Source organism: Pithys albifrons, chromosome 25 (assembly GCF_047495875.1).
Source record: "Pithys albifrons albifrons isolate INPA30051 chromosome 25, PitAlb_v1, whole genome shotgun sequence".
Lineage (NCBI taxonomy): Eukaryota > Metazoa > Chordata > Aves > Passeriformes > Thamnophilidae > Pithys > Pithys albifrons.
Window position 1 is genome coordinate 1,015,152 of NC_092482.1, and position 19,418 is coordinate 1,034,569.

Below are 19,418 nucleotides of genomic sequence, written 5' to 3' on the forward strand. Positions count from 1 at the left end.
GGGTGGCACAGGGCTGTGTGGCAGTGAGGTCGGTGCTGAGTCCCCACAAACTGAGTGTATCCCTTTGTGTGTCCATGGGGCTGCTCATTGTACTCCAGTGATGCCCAGTGTGTCCCAGTGATTCCCAGTGCATCCCAGTGATGCTCAGTGTGTGTGAGCGTATCCCAGTGGTGCCCAGTGTGTCCCAGTGATGCCCAGTGTGTCCCAGTGTACCGTGGTGATGCCCAGCGATGCCCAGCGTGTCCCAGTGATTCCCAGCGTGCCTCAGTGATGCTCAATGTGTCCCAGTGATTCCCCAGTGAGTCCCAGTGTGTCCCAGTGATGCTCAGCGTGTCCCCCAGTGATTCCCCAGTGATTCCCAGCATGGCCCAGTGATGCTCAATGTGTCCCCCAGTGATTCCCCAGTGATTCCCAGCGTGTCCCAGTGATGTTCAATGTGTCCCCCAGTGATTCCCCAGTGAGTCCCAGTGTGTCTCAGTGATTCCCAGCGTGTCCCAGTGTCCCCCAGTGATTCCCAGCGTGTCCCAGTGATGCTCAGTGTGTCCCCCAGTGATTCCCAGCGTGTCCCAGTGATGCTCAGTGTGTCCCCCAGTGATTCCCAGCGTGTCCCAGTGATTCCCAGCGTGTCCCAGTGTCCCCCAGTGATTCCCAGCGTGTCCCAGTGATGCTCAGCGTGTCCCACTGTTTCCCACCACCGCAGGACCCGCCGCGCTGTGCCCGCCCTCCCCGCTTTTCTATTGGTCAGTCGCGCTGCCAATCCCATCGCTCTCCCTCTCGAGTGGCCAGTTTGAACGCGCGGAGTGACCTTTGATTGGTCAGAGCCGTGTTGCCGCCCCCCGCGCTGTGATTGGTGGATCGCGGGAGGCCGCGGGCGGGGATTGGCGGAGCGTTTCGGCGGGACGAGCGGAGGTTTGAAGGGGTCGTTGGCGCCGCCATCGCCGCCTCAGCCGCCTCAGCCGCCTCAGCCATCGCCGCCATCGCCGCCATCGCCATGGACATCGCGCAGCCTCCATCGCCTCTCCGGGTGCGTCCGGCGACCGCCGCCAACCCCGCTCCGCGACCCCCGGTCCCGCGGGGCTTCGGGTTCCCCTGCCCCATCATCCCCTCGGTGTTCCGGGCCCCCCTTTAGATCCCACCGGGCCCCCTCAGAGTCTTCCCGGGCCCCCCTCAGGCTCTCCACAGGTCCCCCCCTCAGGCTCTCCACAGGTCCCCCCCTCAGGCTCTCCCCGGGCCCCCTCAGGCTCTCCCTGAGCCCCCCTCAGGCTCTCCCCGGGCCCCTCTCGCCGCTTCCCCCATCTCCCCTCCTCAGCTCCCCGTTTCCTCTGCGGTTTCCCCCATCCAAGGTTCTCTTGGGCCTCTCCCCCGGCCTGACCTGACCTGACCTCTCCGTGCCCTGTCTCTTCCCCGCCCGGTCCCGCCGCCTCTGCCCGCACAGCCCGCGGACGAGAACGCCCGGGTGCGCAAGGCCGATGGCCCCAAGAAGCTCTCGGTGGAGCACATCTACCAGAAGAAGACGCAGCTGGAGCACATCCTGCTCCGGCCGGACACCTACATCGGCTCCGTGGAGCTGGTCACGCAGGTAAGGGCGGACGAGAGGGCTTTAAGAGCTGTTTACAAAGCACAAAACATTTGCTTATCAAGAACAAAACATCTGCTTTACAAACGGATGGCACAGAAGGGCTGTACCAGGGCACTTACAAAGGTCTTCCTTTTTTCCAGCAAATGTGGGTTTTTGATGAAGGCGTTGGCCTCAACTGCAGAGATGTGACCTTCGTGCCTGGCTTGTACAAAATCTTTGATGAGATTCTGGGTAAGGTGACAGATCTGTTGAGTCAGTGAGTGGGGTTGAATGTCTGCAAAACTGGATCTAAACAGAAGAACTTACCAAGAACTCATTAGCCCTACTTAATAGCAAGCCATTCATGGAAACAGAAGAACTCCCCAATTTCAAAAATGCAATTACAAACCTGATTTTATTCAGCCCCAAATTCTCCCTTTCATGTTAACTCCATCCCCTCAGAGGTCATTTCCAACGTTCATAATTCTGTGATAACTTGTAGTTCTTTTAACTCACAAAGTATTTCCATGCCAAGGTGATTATTAGTAACATTGCATTGAATTTTTGTGTTCGTTTGACTGAAACACTTGGTAGTTTTGTCTTGATAGAGAATGTGATAAAATAACAATATTCTCTTTCTAGTTAATGCTGCAGACAACAAGCAGAGGGATAAAAACATGTCGTGCATTAAAGTCACAATCGATGTGTAAGTTTTATTTCATTGTTGTTCGTTGCTGTTCTGCAAAGCTGGGGTGGCACTGGAGGTGCTGATCTGAATTATCCCAAATTTAATTCACCAGTTGTGAAAGCTTTTCCCTTTGCTCAGTCCCCTGATCTCTTACAGAGCTCTGACTGAGAAATGGCTGCTCTTTCCCTGCTGTTTTCCATCTCCTCATCCCTTTTTATCCCGACCGAGCACAGCCAGGGCTCTGTGTGCTGGTCCGTTTCAGAGCAGAGCTGGGGAGTGCTGTGTTGCCTGTCCCCCCTCTGCTGGCAGCTCCTGCACTTGCTGAGCACGGCTTTGCTCCCGATGAAATGGTGCCTTTCTGTGACTTGTTTCACAGCTCAGTCATTTGCAGCCTTAAAAATGGACTTTTTTTGTTGTTGTTTTTTCCCCTAGAGAGAATAACTCAATCAGTGTGTGGAATAACGGGAAGGGTATCCCAGTGGTTGAGCACAAAGTGGAGAAGGTCTATGTGCCTGCTCTGATCTTTGGGCAGCTGCTGACATCCAGCAACTACGATGACAACGAGAAGAAAGTCACAGGTGAGGAAGGAGTTGCATATTGAGCTTGGAGAATGTTGTTGCTTGTTGACAGTTGTCTCTGGGTTGTGCTGAAGTGGCCAAACTCCTGTCAGTTTGGGGTTCTTTCAAATGGTTTTAGACAAAGATAATAACAAAAGTCTGCATTGCTTCTAATTCCAGGGGGGAGAAATGGTTATGGAGCCAAACTGTGCAACATATTCAGCACAAAATTTACTGTGGAAACTGGATGTCGTGAATACAAGAAGTTATTCAAGCAGGTAGGAGCATTTCTCACTTCAGGGAGGTTCTACCTGAGCTTTTCAGATGAGACCCTCAGTTTGTGTTTCAAAAATCCAGTCACACCCTGCATTCTGTGCACCAAGCTTGGAGTGAATGCGACCCACAGTGACTCTGCCATGAGACATAATGCAAAGGAACAATGAAATCAGCAGACAGCATCGAAATGGGGGTTCAACCAGAGTTTTGTTTGATTTGAAAGTATCTAAAACTCCTAAACCAGCTTACTGCTTTTGCAAATGAAGGTTTTCACTTGTGTGTGCTTGACTTGCAACTCACCAAAGCTCCTTTCCTCAGACCTGGACAGACAACATGGGAAAGGCTGGGGAGATGAAGCTGAAGTACTTTGATGGAGATGATTTCACCTGTGTCACCTTCCAACCTGATCTGTCCAAGTTCAAGATGACAGTGCTGGATAAGGACATTGTGGCGCTGATGTCGCGGAGAGCGTACGATATTGCCGGATCCACAAGGGATGTCAAAGTTTTCCTGAATGGACAGAGGCTGCCTGTAAGTGAGCACTGAGAACAAACACAAATATCTGCATTTCTTGTGCCATTTAACCAGTGAGATTCTGTTGGAGCCATTCCTGCCTTCACACCCAGCAAAGGGGGGATTTCTGTACCCGCCTTGCTGCAGGATGTGCATTAAGTGTTTACAGAGCTGCTGTCAAGCATTGCCTGCTCTCCTCCATGTGCAGGTGAAAGGATTCCGCAGCTACGTGGACCTCTATCTGAAGGATAAGGTCGATGAAACTGGGAATGCACTTAAGGTTATCCACGAGGAAGTCAATTCCCGCTGGGAAGTGTGTTTGACTTTGAGTGAGAAAGGCTTCCAGCAAGTCAGCTTTGTCAACAGCATTGCCACCACAAAGGTAACTTCTCAGGCTGTTTAGTCAAGCCAGTGCCATAATCTTCAACATTGCCATTCTTCAATATTTTTAAGTGTATATATTTTAGTGAGAAATACTTAATGTTGCAAAGAGTATGTTAAAAGTTTTAAATAGTTATGTATAATTTGCGGGTTTTAATGGCCTCACCCAATGTCCTTGTCCCTTTCCCCTCAGGGTGGCAGACACGTTGATTATGTAGCTGACCAGCTCGTGACCAAACTCATTGATGTTGTGAAAAAGAAGAACAAAAACGGAGTTGGGGTGAAGCCCTTCCAGGTACACCTTTGGAATTTCCCCTGTGGGAAACACAGTTTAAATCAGTGGAGATGCACTAAAACGCAGTATCTGTTGGATAACACCTTTTAGGCTGAGAGTTGGCAATTCCTCAAGATCCCAAGTCATGTAACATTGTTCATGAAGGTTCATTAGCTGTCCAAAACCTTCAGTGGAACATTTGGGGACATTCCAAGCCCTGCAGTGATAACGGGGTTTCCTCACCATGGGATGGACGGGTGAGCTGAGCCTGGACAGAGTGTGATCCATGTTGTCTTTAACTGCAGGTGAAGAACCACATGTGGATTTTCGTGAATGCCTTAATTGAAAACCCAACCTTTGACTCTCAGACTAAGGAGAACATGACTCTGCAGGCAAAGAGCTTTGGGTCCACCTGTAAGCTGAGTGAAAAATTCATTAAGGGTGTAAGTACTTACACACACAGACAATCAGGGTGTCTACAAATGTTTGTAGCAAAAAATTCTGTTATTGTCGAGGCTTTTCCCACAACTCTTCGGGTTGGTTTTTGTATTGCAGGCAGTTGGCTGTGGCATTGTTGAAAGTATCCTAAACTGGGTAAGATTTAAAGCTCAGAGCCAGCTGAATAAGAAATGTTCAGCTGTGAAACACTGCAAGATTAAGGGTGTCCCTAAGCTGGATGATGCCAACGATGCTGGTAAGTGTTTGACATCCTTTGTCACCAGTTCATTCAAAAACAGTTGAAACTTGTTTGTTAAATGAAAGATTTGTCTCCCAAGGAAAAGTGAGAAAACCTGTAATTATAGTTTTATCCCCATTTTATGGTCCTGTTTATTTATACCCATTTACTGTGTGCAGCACAACCAAACCTGTGGTAGAAGTTATTTACCCTCAGTTGTGAGTGTGCAGGCTTGGATTTCACTTCTTAGTTAGAAAACTGACTCGATTTTCTTCTTTTTTAGGCAGCAAGAATTCTCTGGATTGTACACTGATCCTGACTGAGGGAGATTCAGCCAAAACTCTGGCTGTCTCTGGTCTGGGAGTGGTTGGTAGGGACAAATATGGAGTATTTCCTCTTCGGGGGAAAATCCTCAACGTCAGAGAAGCTTCTCACAAGCAGGTTGGTTGGAAAATGGTTACAGTTCCGTGTTGGAGGGTGTGGTGTGATCTGTGTAACCAGTTGTTGCAGCTGCAGAGCTGGAGCACAGGAACTCCAAGGGGAAGTGTCTTAAACACTTGACTCTCACCTTGAGCCTGCCTTGCTGGTTAAGTGGGAATATTGATTAAGTCCTGTCTGGTGTTTCGCCTGAGGGGATAATGTTTGTGTTGCGAACTGGAAAGTGTTTGGAATGGTCTGGAGTAATTTAACAACTAAAAATGGTACGTTTCTAAACAGCAGAAAAACACTGACAAGACAGAACTCAGCCAATTACTCACAGTTAATTTTATACTTTAATGAGCTACATTTTGAGTCTGAAAGACAAGGTTTTATTCTATGTGATCTCTTTCAGATTATGGAAAATGCTGAAATCAACAACATCATCAAGATTGTTGGTTTGCAGTACAAAAAGGACTATGAAGATCGAGAGTCTTTAAAAACTCTTCGCTATGGAAAGATCATGATCATGACAGATCAGGTTAGATTCATTTAAACTGAAAATTGGGAGAAGATATTAACACTTAGAGAAAGAGAAAAGAAGAAAATACTGCTTTTCTCCCACTACCATTGTTGTCCCTAATTCACTGTGTTTGTTTCTTTTTGTCATTTTATATTTTAGTGGGTCATAATGTCATTTAAGACACAAAGCAAAAAAGTAGAGGAGGTGCTAACATCCCCAAACTGCTAAAGACTGTCTTTCCAGTCTGCTGACTCAAGATCCTTGACCAGTCCTTGTCACTTTTTTCACCAAGAATCTGCCATTTTGGTTTCTCTCAATTTTCATCAGTTACTTTTTTAGAAGGGAGTTAATAGGGTCAGTTTGGTGGAATTACAGGACCATTTGCTATTAAGCCAGCAATTGTCAATCCCATCATGCCCCTGATAAAGTATGGCTTCTCCTTTTTAATTCAGGATCAGGATGGATCACACATCAAAGGTTTGCTGATTAATTTCATCCATCACAACTGGCCATCTCTTCTAAAACACAACTTTTTGGAGGAATTCATTACTCCCATCATAAAGGTAAGGGCTGGGGGATGATCGAGTGAACAAGTGGGGATTCACTGCTCCAAATCTGTTTCTCATTTCACAGTTAAAATATTTGTCTATTGCAGGCCTTCAAAAACAAAGAAGAAATTGCATTCTACAGCATTCCTGAGTTTGAAGAATGGAAAAGCAATACACAGAACCACAACTCGTGGAAAATCAAGTACTACAAAGGTTTGTAAAAATATAGTGAAATTCAATGGTCCAAGTCAGAGCATTGATGATTTGGGTCAGTCCTGCTTTGCAGAAAGGTTTGGATCAGGTGTGCTCTGTGTCTTTTCCCTCCTAAGATATTCCAATAACATTTCACACTTCTACAGGAGTTACAGACAAAATCCCAAAGGACAATGTGCCACTGCTCACTTAATTGCAATTCTTACGATTTTTCTGATACCTCTCAGTCTGAAATAACTGAAGTTTTCAGGAAATCATCTTCATACTGTCCATTCATTTGATGCATCACAGAAACTGGACATAGCAAAATATTTCTTTGAACTGCAATTTAATTCAAGCAAAAAGTCGTTAGGATTAAGTGTCCTGTCCCTGCAGGTTTGGGTACCAGCACATCGAAGGAGGCCAAGGAATACTTTGCAGATATGGCAAAACACCGAATAGGCTTCAAATATTCTGGGCCTGAAGATGATGCTGCGATCACCCTGGTAACTAACACTTGATTTAATTGCTGACTTACTACCTTTGGTATTTCACCTTGTAAAGTGCTCTATATTTTCTCTTAAAATGCTCTTGGAGGCCTTTGGGCTGAGGCAGTCTCTGTGTTGCCAAGGCTACGGCTTTAGTCAAACCGGGAGCAGCAGATCTGCCCCCGACCTCGGGCCAAGAGTACCCTTTTAATGATGGGCTTTGAATATAGCTCGGAACAAACTAATCACTGCAAACCAATTGACATTTCCAAGCACAATAGTAAATATTTCTTTAATGTTTTTCTGCATATTCTTCTGCAGTTTTCTCCAAGTCACATCTCCCTTTTGTCCCTCAGTGCAAAACAATGGATTAAAATAGTCCTTTTTTATGTGAACTTCAGTTTAGGTAGCCCTTAACTCTTAAATATTCAGAGATGTTAGACAATGCCAAAAAAACAAGGTTTTCCCCAAAATATTAACTTTCCCCCAAATCTGCTATATTTTTCTGTTAATATATTAAAAACTTAAAAATTTTAAACTAACTCCCCTGTCTCCTACAGACTGGTGGAAATTATGCTCCTAATATGTTTAGCTACAGAAATCTTTTATTATACTTCTTGGGCTCTTAAGTCAGCCTGTTTAGCATGTTATTCTCCTGGGTAAGCTCTTCCTTTCTTTTTCTCAACTGATCCAATAGTGCACAACCACAGAACATTCTAGAATCAAGTTACTTTTCATTTTGTGACATCCAGGCCTTTAGCAAGAAGAAGATAGAAGAGCGAAAGGAGTGGCTGACTAATTTCATGGAGGATAGAAGACAACGGAAGCTGCATGGTCTGCCAGAGGTAAAGGGTTTATGTTTGTAAGGGAACTGCTTCCCAGTCTCTGCCTGGGGCTGTTCTCAGCTCCATCCCAGCACTGCACAAGGCTGAGTCTCTGAGTCAGGCCCAGAGCAGGGGACGTTCAAAATGTGTCAGGATTTTGCACAGCAGCTTCTTCTCTGCTCTTTTCAGTGTAGCCTCATTGTCAATTATCCAGGGGTTAATTTCAACTCTTATCTTTCAAATTACTGTATCAATAAGGAAATGATAACTCAAGCAGGACTAGATGAAGGCTTTGTTTCCCAAAAAATGGGAATGCATAATGGGAAACATTTCCCTTTACCATGCAAAGAGTGTCAGCACTTGAGCTGTACACAGCTGGTCTTACAGCGAGTTCCCATTTCAGTGAAACTACCCAAGAAACAGATTAGGCCCTGTTAAAATAAAGGCAATCTCCCACCTGTTTTTCTCAGGAATACCTATATGGGAAAGACACTGATTACCTGACGTACAATGACTTCATCAACAAGGAGCTGGTGCTGTTCTCAAACTCAGATAATGAGAGATCAATCCCATCACTGGTTGATGGTAAGTGATTTCTGTGTAGTGACTGCATGGTGTGTCCTCAGAACTTAACAAATGGGTGTTTGATGTCATATCAGAGTCAGGGAACCTGCTGAGGTTTCAGGTCAGTGTCCCAAAGTCTGTTTTCTGCTGTCCAAGGTTTTTCATGTTTGGATTTAATGTCTTGTCCATTTTGTAGTATATTATTGCAAGTATCTTCCTCATCTGGTGCAGAGTCTTTAGGTGTATAAGTAGTTCTGCCTCTAGAGAACAGAAGCCAAGTCAAAGACATCACATGTTCTAACCAGGAGGTCTTTTCTTTTCCATACAGGTTTGAAGCCAGGCCAGAGGAAGGTTTTATTCACCTGCTTCAAACGCAACGATAAGCGGGAGGTGAAGGTTGCTCAGCTGGCTGGCTCGGTGGCGGAGATGTCCGCATACCATCACGGTGAGGTAAGGACCTGCCTGGGGGTGCAAAGCACTTGGAAGGAAAGGCCAAAAGCCCTTCTGTTGGCGTGACAGTGACGATGCCTCTAAAGCAGAATTGGGTGTTTGAGCGTGAACACCAAACTGAAGTGGCTGTTTAGCTGCTATTAGTGTTTCAAAATTAATTTAATGTGAGGTTGGTCACTGTGCCTGCCCTGCCTGGATTTCATGGGAGCACAGTTCATTCCAAAAGCAGAACAAGAAAAACCCGCTTTATTTGGAATGGATTTAGGCAGATGTTAATAACCTTTCTGCCTGGGCCAGGAGAAGTTAAGCACTAAAACAGGATTCTCTGTGGAGACTGACAGATTCTTTCACTGAAGGTTTCAGAGCAGGTAGACAGCAATAGAGCTGTGGGTCACTAGAACATTTTGTGTCACCCAGAATGAATGGTCTTGGGATGCATTTCCCTTGAGTTTCTTCCAGTTTTTCATCAATTGACTTTACCCTCTGTATTAATTAAGTTCTTGGTGTGAGTTTTGCCTTTCTTGTCCATTCCCTGAAGCATTCTGCATGTTCAGCTTTGCACCTTCCTTGCAGGCTGCCCTGATGATGACCATCATTAACTTGGCTCAGAACTTTGTGGGCAGCAACAACCTCAACTTGCTCCAGCCCATCGGTCAGTTTGGCACGCGGCTGCACGGGGGGAAGGACTCTGCCAGCCCTCGATACATCTTCACCATGCTCAGGTTGGCACCCCAAAGTTCTTACTGTCTGAAAGATTCTTAGCAGGGCTCAATTTTACTGCAATTAGAATGAACAATGAATGGACTTTTAAAACTTTGGGCTGCTTGCATGCTGAGAGCAGCAACAACTGAAGTGAGATTTGGGTACTGGATTCAGGTGGCTATCAGAGCAGGGAATTTGGAAATGGAAGCAGAAACAAAGGGAGAAATTTGGGTGGGATAAGGAGTTTTGGGTTTGCATGGTGGTCATGTTCTGTAATGAGAATTTGGCCTCTAATTCCCTTCTCCATTCCAGTCCCCTGGCACGGCTGGTGTTCCCACCGACGGACGACAACATCCTGCGGTTCCTCTATGATGACAACCAGCGTGTGGAGCCAGAGTGGTACATGCCCATCATTCCAATGGTGCTGGTCAACGGGGCTGAAGGGATTGGCACCGGCTGGGCCTGCAAGATCCCCAACTTCGATATCAGGGAGGTTGTGAATAACATCCGTCGGCTGATGGATGGAGAGGAGCTGTTGCCAATGGTAAATAACATAATTAAAAAGCAAATGTCTCGCTTGTTAGTTTATTGAGCTCATATTGAGCATTTTATGGGAATGCTTAAAAACAGAATCATCCACACAAAATTGAATCCAGTGTTTGTTCTGCTCAGCTTCCCAGTTACAAGAATTTCAAAGGCACCATAGATGAGCTGGGGCCCAACCAGTACGTGATAAGTGGTGAAGTGTCCATCCTTGATTCTACAACCATCGAGATCACTGAGCTGCCTGTCAGAACGTGGACACAGGTAGTAAACAGGGAATTTGCCCTGGGGATGTAGTTTGCCCTGCAAAGCAAAAAGGAATTAGTGGGGTTCGAGTCTGACTTCCCTTCTTTTCTCAGACTTACAAAGAGCAGGTTCTGGAGCCGATGTTGAATGGAACTGAGAAGACCCCCCCTCTAATCACAGACTATAAAGAATATCACACAGACACCACAGTGAGGTTCGTGGTGAAGATGACTGAAGAAAAGCTAGCAGAAGCTGAAGCTGTGGGGCTGCATAAGGTCTTCAAACTCCAAACAAGTTTAACATGCAACTCCATGGTATGTGACAGATTTTGCTGAAGGAATTTCTTGGTTTAACTCAGGCTCTGTAGACAGCTGCAGTCATTGCATGGAACAAAAATCCTCTTTGGCAGTAACCTATTCACTTCGATTTTTCTGCTGTTACTGGTTTTAAATCGGCTTTCAAAGGTCAGGAGCCTGGCTTGGGAGTGGGCCCAGAGTGGATGGTTTGCCTGAAGCAAGCAAAGTGATCTGAAATCACAGTTTGCAGAGCCCTTTGAGCCAGCAGCACAGGCACTGAGCGTCTGGCTCCTGACAATGTGTGAAACTGGATGCAAGATGTTAGTCCTGAACAGAGCTTTAAGATTCAAGTAACCTTAACCCTGCTAGGGGTAGTCAAGAACATTGAAATTCTAAAATTGTCTCTGCTGCTGTGCTCACAAACTGAAGGAGTTTCTGGAACAGCCCCAAGGTTTGATAATTTGTTGGTTAATAATTCAGTGGTATCATCATACCTGTGTTACAGGCAATTTTCAGTGAGTTTGGAATCAGTTTTATCATCACAGCACCCACGTTCCTTTGTTTTCTTCCAGGTTCTCTTTGACCATGTGGGCTTTCTCAAGAAGTACGACTCTCCCCAGGACATTCTGAAGGAGTTCTTTGAGCTCCGGCTCCGCTATTACAATTTGAGGAAGGAATGGCTGCTTGGGATGTTGGGGGCTGAGTCTGCAAAGCTGAGCAACCAGGCTCGCTTCATCCTGGAGAAAATAGATGGCAAAATCGTGATTGGTGAGTGTTGTTCTTGGTGACTGGGATTGTGAGCTGGGACAGCTGGGTGCCCCTTGAGCTCTGTCAGCACCTCCTCAGCCTCGGGCTGGCTCTTACAAACCACACCAGAGCTTATCTCTGTTGCAGTGACATCCAAGGGGAAGTGCTGCCCAGAGTATCCTTGGTCTGTGTGTTCTACACACATTAATGACAATGGGATACTCATGCAGCTTTCCTGCTTTGTGTTTGACAGTTTCTGAGTAGATTTTTTTAATAATTTAGCAATAATTCCTCTCTGTTTCTGACTCAGGAGGAGTAAGGGTTTTAATTATGTGTGGTCTTAGAAAGGGGCAGTGTTTGCTATGAAATGTATTCTTAAGAACCCATATCTCTGTCCATTATCTTTGTGAACCTCTGCAAAAATATTCCAAATCATGTTCTCGGTGGATTGGAGGTTCAAACTTAGAAGATACTAAAGCAGCAGCATCTGAGAATCATGAGCTAGAAAAAGAAGCAGATCTTTGTTCCCAACATTCACATTTTTCAATCCACTTTTCCCCCTCGGTGTAAAAGACGGGCTGTGTTTCGCTGCCTTCACGGAGGATGCGGCCAGACAACGTGTCATAAGATGCTTTGTGGTTTGTGTCTGAAGGCAGCCCAGTAATCCCAGCAGCAGAGTCTGTCTGACTGAGCTCAGGAAGAGAAATAATTCCCTTGAAATGCATTTTCTTAGGTTTTTCTAATAAGTAGTTCCAAGGCTGCCGGAGCTGGTTTCATTTGTATTTGTGTCTCATGGTTGATTGCTCCTGATACCTTAAAAAGGAGCAAATTCCAGCTGAAGCATTTCCAGTGGTTGGGCACTTAGAGCATAAATTTCCCAGGTGATGTCTAATGAGGTGCAAGCTATACCAAGCTACCAGGGCTTTTTTCCTCCACCTGCTTGTTATCATGAAACATGTTTTATACCATCACACCTTTTTCTCCCCAAGTTCAAGAACTACTTAAAGCATGGAAAATGCTTATATGGAAACAGAGAAAAGTATTTGCAGTGCTCTGGCAGGTACAGGAGCAATGCTGCCCTGACAAATCACCTGCTAAGCAGGAGCTTTTCAGGTGTTAATCAGGCTCTTCCACAAGTCCCAGCTGTGGTGAGGAGAGGCTGGTTTGGAGTCCTGTAGGATGCTGAGCTGCTACAGCCACAGGATACAAAATGTACATCTGATCTGTGGCTCCTCACAGCGAGTGGCAGTGGTCACTGAGTGACAATCCTGAAATCTCTGTTTGTAGAAAACAAACCCAAGAAGGAGCTGATTCAAATTCTTATCCAGAGAGGGTACGAGTCTGATCCAGTGAAGGCTTGGAAGGAGTCACAAAACAAGGTAATGCCTCAGTTATCCTCTAAATACTCCCAAACTGGCTCTGGAGCTTTATAGTCTGCACAGAGGCCCAGGTTGCTTTTCAATTTGCAGGATTCAAGAGCTTGTGTGTTTGATCAATAGCCCTACCCTTGGGTGTTTCAGGGTATTTGTTGACAATGTTTGTTTCAAATCCATGTTCAGGAGGAAGAGAATGAGGAGGAAGAAGAGAGTGACAAAGAATCAGCTGCATCTTCCGGCCCAGACTTCAACTACCTGCTGAACATGCCCCTGTGGTATCTGACCAAGGAGAAGAAGGATGAGCTCTGCAAGCAGAGGGATAACAAAGTATGTGCCTTCCTGTCCTGGTAGAAGCATCACATTTATGTAATTTATATAATTCTCTTTTTTTTGGTGGGTGGATGGACATATGTGACTAATGATTATTGTCTGTGATTCCCTTTAGGAAAAGGAGCTGGAAAACCTTAAGCGCAAGAGTCCCTGTGACCTGTGGAAGGAAGACCTTGCTGCCTTCATTGAGGAACTCGATGTATGTCGATGCTCAGTGCACGTGCCCTGCTCCCTCTTATCCACCAGCTCTTTATTGACTTTTGTGCTTTTTTGTGTTATTTTATGCTCCCTTCTGCAGGCAGTGGAGGCCAAGCAAGCACAGGATGATGCAGCAGGGATTGCTGGCAAACCTCTGAAGGTGAAAGGAGGGAAAGCAAAGGTGAAGAAGGCCCAGCTGCCAGAAGTAATGCCATCCCCTCATGGCATCAGGGTTGTTCCTCGGATCACTGCCGAGATGAAGGCAGAGGCAGAGAAGAAAACTAAAAAGAAGATAAAGGTACAAAGGAACATTCCAAATGCTCAATCTTTCTCTACATTTTCTTCAACACAGTCCTAAAGAAATGCAAGTCCTTATTAGCTGGACTTGTCCTGCTGAAGCAGCTGTTCAGAGAGAGGGGCAGAATCTTAGGACTTGGGGAACACACTGGGAATGGGGGGTTCAGTCTAAAGGAGAATGATACACTGAGGTATCAGGAGGCTTAGAGGGAATCTTCACACATCACAATGTCAGGGATGGGTTGGTAGCTTAGAAATGGAGAGGCAGATGCAAACAAGGTTGTTCCAGGTGTCTTGGGAATTTGATAAACCCTTTAGCAGGCAGGAAGCACAGCCAGTAAATTCCCTTCTCCATAACAGCCTTTTCATTCCCAGCAATGCTTTCAGCCACTTAATGCCATCATTGTTCTCCATATCAAGGAGATAAAGAAGATTGAACTGTTTTATAGAACTAGTTGAAATTATGCCAAAATTCAGCCATTTCCAGCAGACAAAACTAACCCACCCCCTCACCTGTTTGGCCCTGGAAACCTTTGCTCCACTTGGTTCCACCCAACAGTTTTTCCAAATTACTGTCACTTGTTTTTCTCCCACCCTGCCCAGTTGTGCATCCTCATCCCGCCCAGGGCTGGACTGGAGCGCTCAGGAGCAGGGCCAGAGTTCCTGTTTTTGTTCACGTTGGGTTTTGCTTTTGTAGTCACCTGGTTTGTGGGCAGATCCTGCCTGATTTGCAGACCCTGCCTGTAGTGGATTCTACACAGTTTGTTTCACAGACTCAGATTTCTTGTATCATAACTTTTACACGTCTAAAATAAGCAGCTCCTTCCTCCACTACCCCCTGTGCCTCCTCTCCGGGTGCTGACTCACTGTTTGGTATCTGCATCTGCAGAGTGAAAAAACTGAGTTTGATGAGAATCAGGATGAAAACACATCCGGAGAGAAGGAGTCTGCAGGCCTGAAGAAGAGATTAGCACAGAAGCTGAAGACTGAGCAAGGTAAATGCTGTGATGCTACTCCCTCAGTAGAAAGGGAGGGGAAGGGTTGTCAGTCTGGTTGTCTAACCTCTTCCTGAAGGTGGTGAGCAACACCTGGGATCAGGAGTTTTGGAAAAACTAGGGGAGAACAAGATCCTGGGTAACACTCAAGCAGGACAGATTCCTGTTTCTCTTTGTTTAAGCCAGAATCCTCCAAATTCAGTGTATTTCTAAGCTGAGCTTGAGCTGCTGATCTGCAAGTACACATGAAAGTTTGCTGGCTCATCCTGCCTCCCAATATTTTTCAGGAGCCAAGAGACAGGCCACTCTACCCTTCAAACCAATAAAGAAAAGCAAGAAACAAAACCCTTGGTCTGACTCAGGGTCTGATTCAGCGTCTGATTTTGAAGCACCTCCTCAAAGGGAGCGAGTGGTTCGTCAGGCAGCAGGTGAGTGAGGACACAGCTGCAGGAGAGGGATGGTCTGTGGAGGAGAAAATGGAACAGACTATTTAGGGAGCTCCCAGAGCCTCAGATCACATTCAGAAATCGTTTTTTAAAGGCTTCTTTATTTTACTGTCTAAAACAATTAAATATTTCTACCATTTGTGCACATTTTAAAGGAAAAGCACAAATGGGCATCTAGAGAAATATGGTTATTGGTTTAATTACACAACTGTCTTGGCAAATTAAATGTGTCGTGGGTGAGGTTGGAAGACTCCAAATGACAGAACACACTTGTCATTTGGAGTCTTCTCCCTGGCAGTCTCAGCATCTGCTTGTTTTCATTCAGATCTTTATTTTTTAATAACTGCAGCTAAAATATTGAAAAAGCAACTGAGCTGCATATTGCCAAGTGTGTAAACCAACAAATCTGTGTCCTTCCATCAGCCAAAGTCAAGCCCATGGTCATTTCGGACTCGAATGACTCCAGCTCAGATGACGATCCTGAGTTCCAGGGTGACAGTGGAGGCAGCTCTGAATCAGACAAAGACTCCAAGGAAAAGCCTCCTCCCAAGCCCAGAGCTGCTCCCAAGTGAGTATTTCCCCATAGCCACTAAAGATTAGTTGTACTTAATGGTACACACAATTTCATAGCTCTGCTTTTTTTCAGTGCACCTATTAAGTGCATCATAAATTAAAAAGTACTTGGGGTTTTGTTTTCCAGGGAAACCACTGTAAAAGCAACAGAAGCTCCCAAGAAAAAGGCAGAGCCAAATGCTGTCCCTGGTGAGTGTGAGACCTCTAACCCGTGTGGATTGTCCTGAGAACCCTTGGGGCAGAGCAGAGGGGATGGTTTGGCAGTTTCAGACTGACTTTGTGCTCCCTTTCTCCAGTTCAAGTGCAGGATGTCACTGGTGCCACCCTGGGCCAGGCTCCTGCTGCTCCAGCCGTCCCCAAGGCCGGGCCCAAGAAACCTGCTGTGGCCAAGAAGGCCGGAGCCACCAAGGGTAAGGGCAGCTCAGCAGCACAATTATAATTCCTGTGGGAAATGATCTGAGGGATTTTGCTCGGTGTTCCAGGGCTGGGCAACTGGAGTTTTCATTTCAGCAAAGATCTGAGGTTTGTGGCAGGGGTTCTCTGGTTGTTGTCATGTTTGAGAGGTCTGTTTCCAAACATACCATGTTCTAGTTCATGTTGGACATGCTTGGAGGGAGGGAATCTTAGTTTGGGAACAGGAAAAGTGAATGCTTCCTACAGTGCTATGTAATACTTGGCAGGAATAATCTGGGTGGAATTTATGTCTTGCAGTCTATGTCTTACTTTGTGTCTTTTTGGGAAGAAAGCTGCCTGGGAGCTTCCCAGGAGGCAGGAAAGCTTTTGGGGTAGTTGGATCTGTTCAGTGCTGGCTCCACCTCTGGCATTTGACTTGGATTTTTTAAACTCAACTGCCCAAACTTTGTCAGAATTTGACACTGTTTAGCATATTCCAAATCGAATCAACTGGGTGTTGATCCCAGCAGGAAAACAGTGTGTTACTTCCACTTCTAACTTGAGAAAGCCTGTTATCCCTCAGCAATGGCCTGAACTGGGAGATGTGCTTTCAGATGCTCTTAAAAAGCATCAAAACATAGGTAAGAAAGAATCCCCAAATGAGTGTTTGGGAAATTCCTTCCTCCCTGTGCTGGAGTTTGAAGGTCTCAGGTGGGCTACAGATCCTTGAGAGTTCAGAACTTTTCAATCTGAAATAGTCTGTAAATTGCTTTGGGGACCTTTTAATTTGATCCTCTAAATGTAGCGGAACTGAGCAGATAAACAACCTCATTCCTCATCATCTGGGGAAGGGAGATCTTTCTGGAAAGCCCAGCTTGAAACGGCAGCGACCTGCGCGCTGACCCCGCAGCAGCGCAGCCCTGTTTGTCTTGGAAGCCATTCCCAAACTGGGAACGGGAGAGGAGCAGAGCAGGGATTTAATGCTGCGTTCTCTTCCAGACACCCAGCCCTCCATCATGGATGTCCTGGCCAAGAAAAAGGCTGCACCCAAAGCCAAGCCAGCGGCCAAGGAGGGGAGGAAGGTTGTCAAGAGGCAGCCCAGCACTTCGGATTCGGATTCAGATTTTGGCTCCAAGCCTTCCAAGTCCGTTGCATCAAAGGTTTGTGCTCTGCACCCATCAGTGCCAAGGGAACTGCAGGGATTGGGGTCAGTTCTGGCAGGAAAAGCTGGTGGAGGTCAAACCTCTACCTGGGTGTGGGGAGCAGGGTGGCCATCATGGAATATTCTGAGCCAGAAGGGACCCACAGGGATCATCCAGTCCAGGCCCTGGCCCTGCCCAGGACACCTCAACAATCCCACCCTGTCCCATTGTCCAAACCCTCCTGGAGCTCTGGCAGCCTCGGGGCCGTGCCCACTGCCCTGGGGAGCCTGGTCAGTGCCCACCACCCTCTGGGGGAAGAACCATTTCCTAATAAGTGTCAGACACCCTGGACCCTTGGTTTGGTCCCAGCACCCCGAGCAGCCACCATGCCCATGACACAGCAGGCTCTGCTGCTCGTTGCTGTTCCCTGGGGATGCTCAGATCCATCACTGCTCCGCTGCTTCCCCTGCAGAAATCCAAGCTGCAGGATGACTCCTTCACGGTGGAGCCCAGGGCTGACAGCCCTGTAGCCCAGCCCCGGGCCAGGCCTGGCCGCACCAAGAAGCCCATCCAGTACCTGGAGGATTCCTCAGAGGACGACGATTTGTTCTGAGGTTTTTGGAAAATTTTAAACTCTTGCCCGCACTGAGCCTTCAGCAGAGCTTTGGAGCTCCCACCAGAGACCACCTCAGCCTGGGAAATCTCCCAAAATGTTCATTACGGGTGAACACAGCTCATTTTTTCTTGGTTTTAAATAATATGGGTTTGTTCAAACAGGAACATCCCCTTTTTTGGTAGCGCTGGAGCCACGTGCCCAGTGAGTGCTGCTGCACTTCCCTCTTCCCCATTATTTGACACTTTGTGGTCATTTTAAAGTTGACTTCAGAACATGCCAAATCCTTTTAAATTGATACATCACTCATGAAATATCTTAAAATACTAAAATATAAAACTTTAACATCCACCACCCAACACAGGTGAACTGGAGCCATTTTTCCAGCACTTACTCATGTAAATATTTTCTGTGTTTTTCTTTGTTGTCCTGAGTTTGTCTTTTTTCATATTTGTCTAATAAAAGTGTCCTTACTGATTTTCTTCACTGAATTTGGATGTTTGTTTTTAGGAAAGTTACCACTGCAGAGCTTGTGCTAAGGCCCTCTCTTGCCAGAGCAGAGGGCTTGCCACAAGCTCTGGGGGTGTTGAACTGGTTGGCCACTTCCCCACTGGTTGTGGCCACTGTGGCTCCACAGCCAAATTCCTGTGAACACCCCTGAGGTCCCCCAGCACAGAGGGAGGTGCTGGCCCAGAGCAGATGGGGCTGCCCCGTTCCCGGGAGTGTCCAAGGCCAGGCAGGACGGGGCTTGGAGCCACCTGGTCTATGGAAGGTGTCCCTGCCCATGGCAGGGAGTGGCACTGGATGAGCTTTAAGGTCCCTTCCAACCCAACCCATTCCCTGAAGCCCCAGGGCCCCCCACACTATCGGTGCTTTGCTGGAACCCAGTCAAGTGTGGAAAGCACTGTCAGATTTTCCACTGGCTCTGGAGAGCGTCTCCGGCGCGTCCCCTCCGAGGGCAGGGCTATTTACGGCCGCTCCTGTGGCACAGCCGCTGTCAGGACCTGTGTGGGGCTGCTCCAGAGCCGGCACCACCCCAGTGTGGATGGAGAGCTCTGGGAACAGAGTGCACCAGTGTCCATACCGGGGGTTCTCCATCCCAAAACCTTGAGGTGCCAGCAAAGGCCGGGCAGGGCTGGTGGGAGCCCAGCCCCGCCACAGGGGATTTGCAGGTATCACGTGTGCCAGCACCAGGGACAAGCTGGGAAGATCCACAGGGCCCCTGGCAGCCTGGGCACAGTGTCCTGGGTCAGGGAGAGCCAGTGCCAGACATGAACATCCCCTGGGCACTGCTGGGCAAAGCCCGGACCCCAGCAGGGCCTGTGGCACCACAACTGGGCTCTGATGGGTCAGGGGGGCAAGGCCAGCACTGGCCGGGGAGCCTTCGGGGGGGGTCAAGTCCTGGGGACCCTGAGGCTCTGCAGGTTTGGGGGCGTTTCTGCACTAGGGGAGCCACTGCCCCTGCACCAACCTGTGTCCTGGGCAGCTCCCAGCCCTGGGCAGTGGCAGCCTTTGTCCTTGAGCCACCCACCAGCAGTTCCAAGCCCTTCCCTCCCCTCCAGGCGCCCCTGTGGCTGCTCTGTCCCTTTAAA

General features: G+C 47.3%; 1 protein-coding gene across 1 annotated transcript; it reads left to right on the top strand.

Annotated features, from left to right (window-relative positions):
• The first annotated feature begins 919 nt into the window (after window positions 1–919).
• Window positions 920–18,317, top strand: TOP2A (DNA topoisomerase II alpha). The gene is made up of 35 exons (XM_071577104.1): window positions 920–1,024; window positions 1,436–1,579; window positions 1,720–1,810; window positions 2,201–2,264; window positions 2,679–2,824; window positions 2,984–3,081; window positions 3,398–3,610; window positions 3,801–3,974; window positions 4,167–4,268; window positions 4,553–4,690; window positions 4,803–4,941; window positions 5,207–5,364; window positions 5,756–5,881; window positions 6,316–6,426; window positions 6,519–6,624; window positions 7,000–7,109; window positions 7,844–7,936; window positions 8,386–8,500; window positions 8,808–8,929; window positions 9,503–9,651; window positions 9,944–10,175; window positions 10,304–10,438; window positions 10,534–10,734; window positions 11,289–11,484; window positions 12,751–12,842; window positions 13,023–13,166; window positions 13,285–13,368; window positions 13,468–13,665; window positions 14,554–14,659; window positions 14,947–15,087; window positions 15,529–15,673; window positions 15,806–15,867; window positions 15,975–16,088; window positions 17,071–17,231; window positions 17,686–18,317. The coding sequence occupies exons 1-35, from the start codon at window positions 992–994 to the stop codon at window positions 17,824–17,826; spliced, it is 4,584 nt and encodes a 1,527-aa protein (XP_071433205.1). The 5' UTR covers window positions 920–991; the 3' UTR covers window positions 17,827–18,317.
• The last annotated feature ends 1,101 nt before the right edge of the window (window positions 18,318–19,418 follow it).

Excerpts from the sequence above, each read along its gene's own strand:
- TOP2A (XM_071577104.1), top strand. The coding sequence starts at position 992 with ATGGACATCGCGCAGCCTCCATCGCCTCTCCGG. Across the intron at positions 13,167-13,284 it reads GCAAGCAGAGGGATAACAAA|GAAAAGGAGCTGGAAAACCT; the intron begins GTATGTGCCTTC and ends GATTCCCTTTAG. Across the intron at positions 13,369-13,467 it reads CCTTCATTGAGGAACTCGAT|GCAGTGGAGGCCAAGCAAGC; the intron begins GTATGTCGATGC and ends TCCCTTCTGCAG.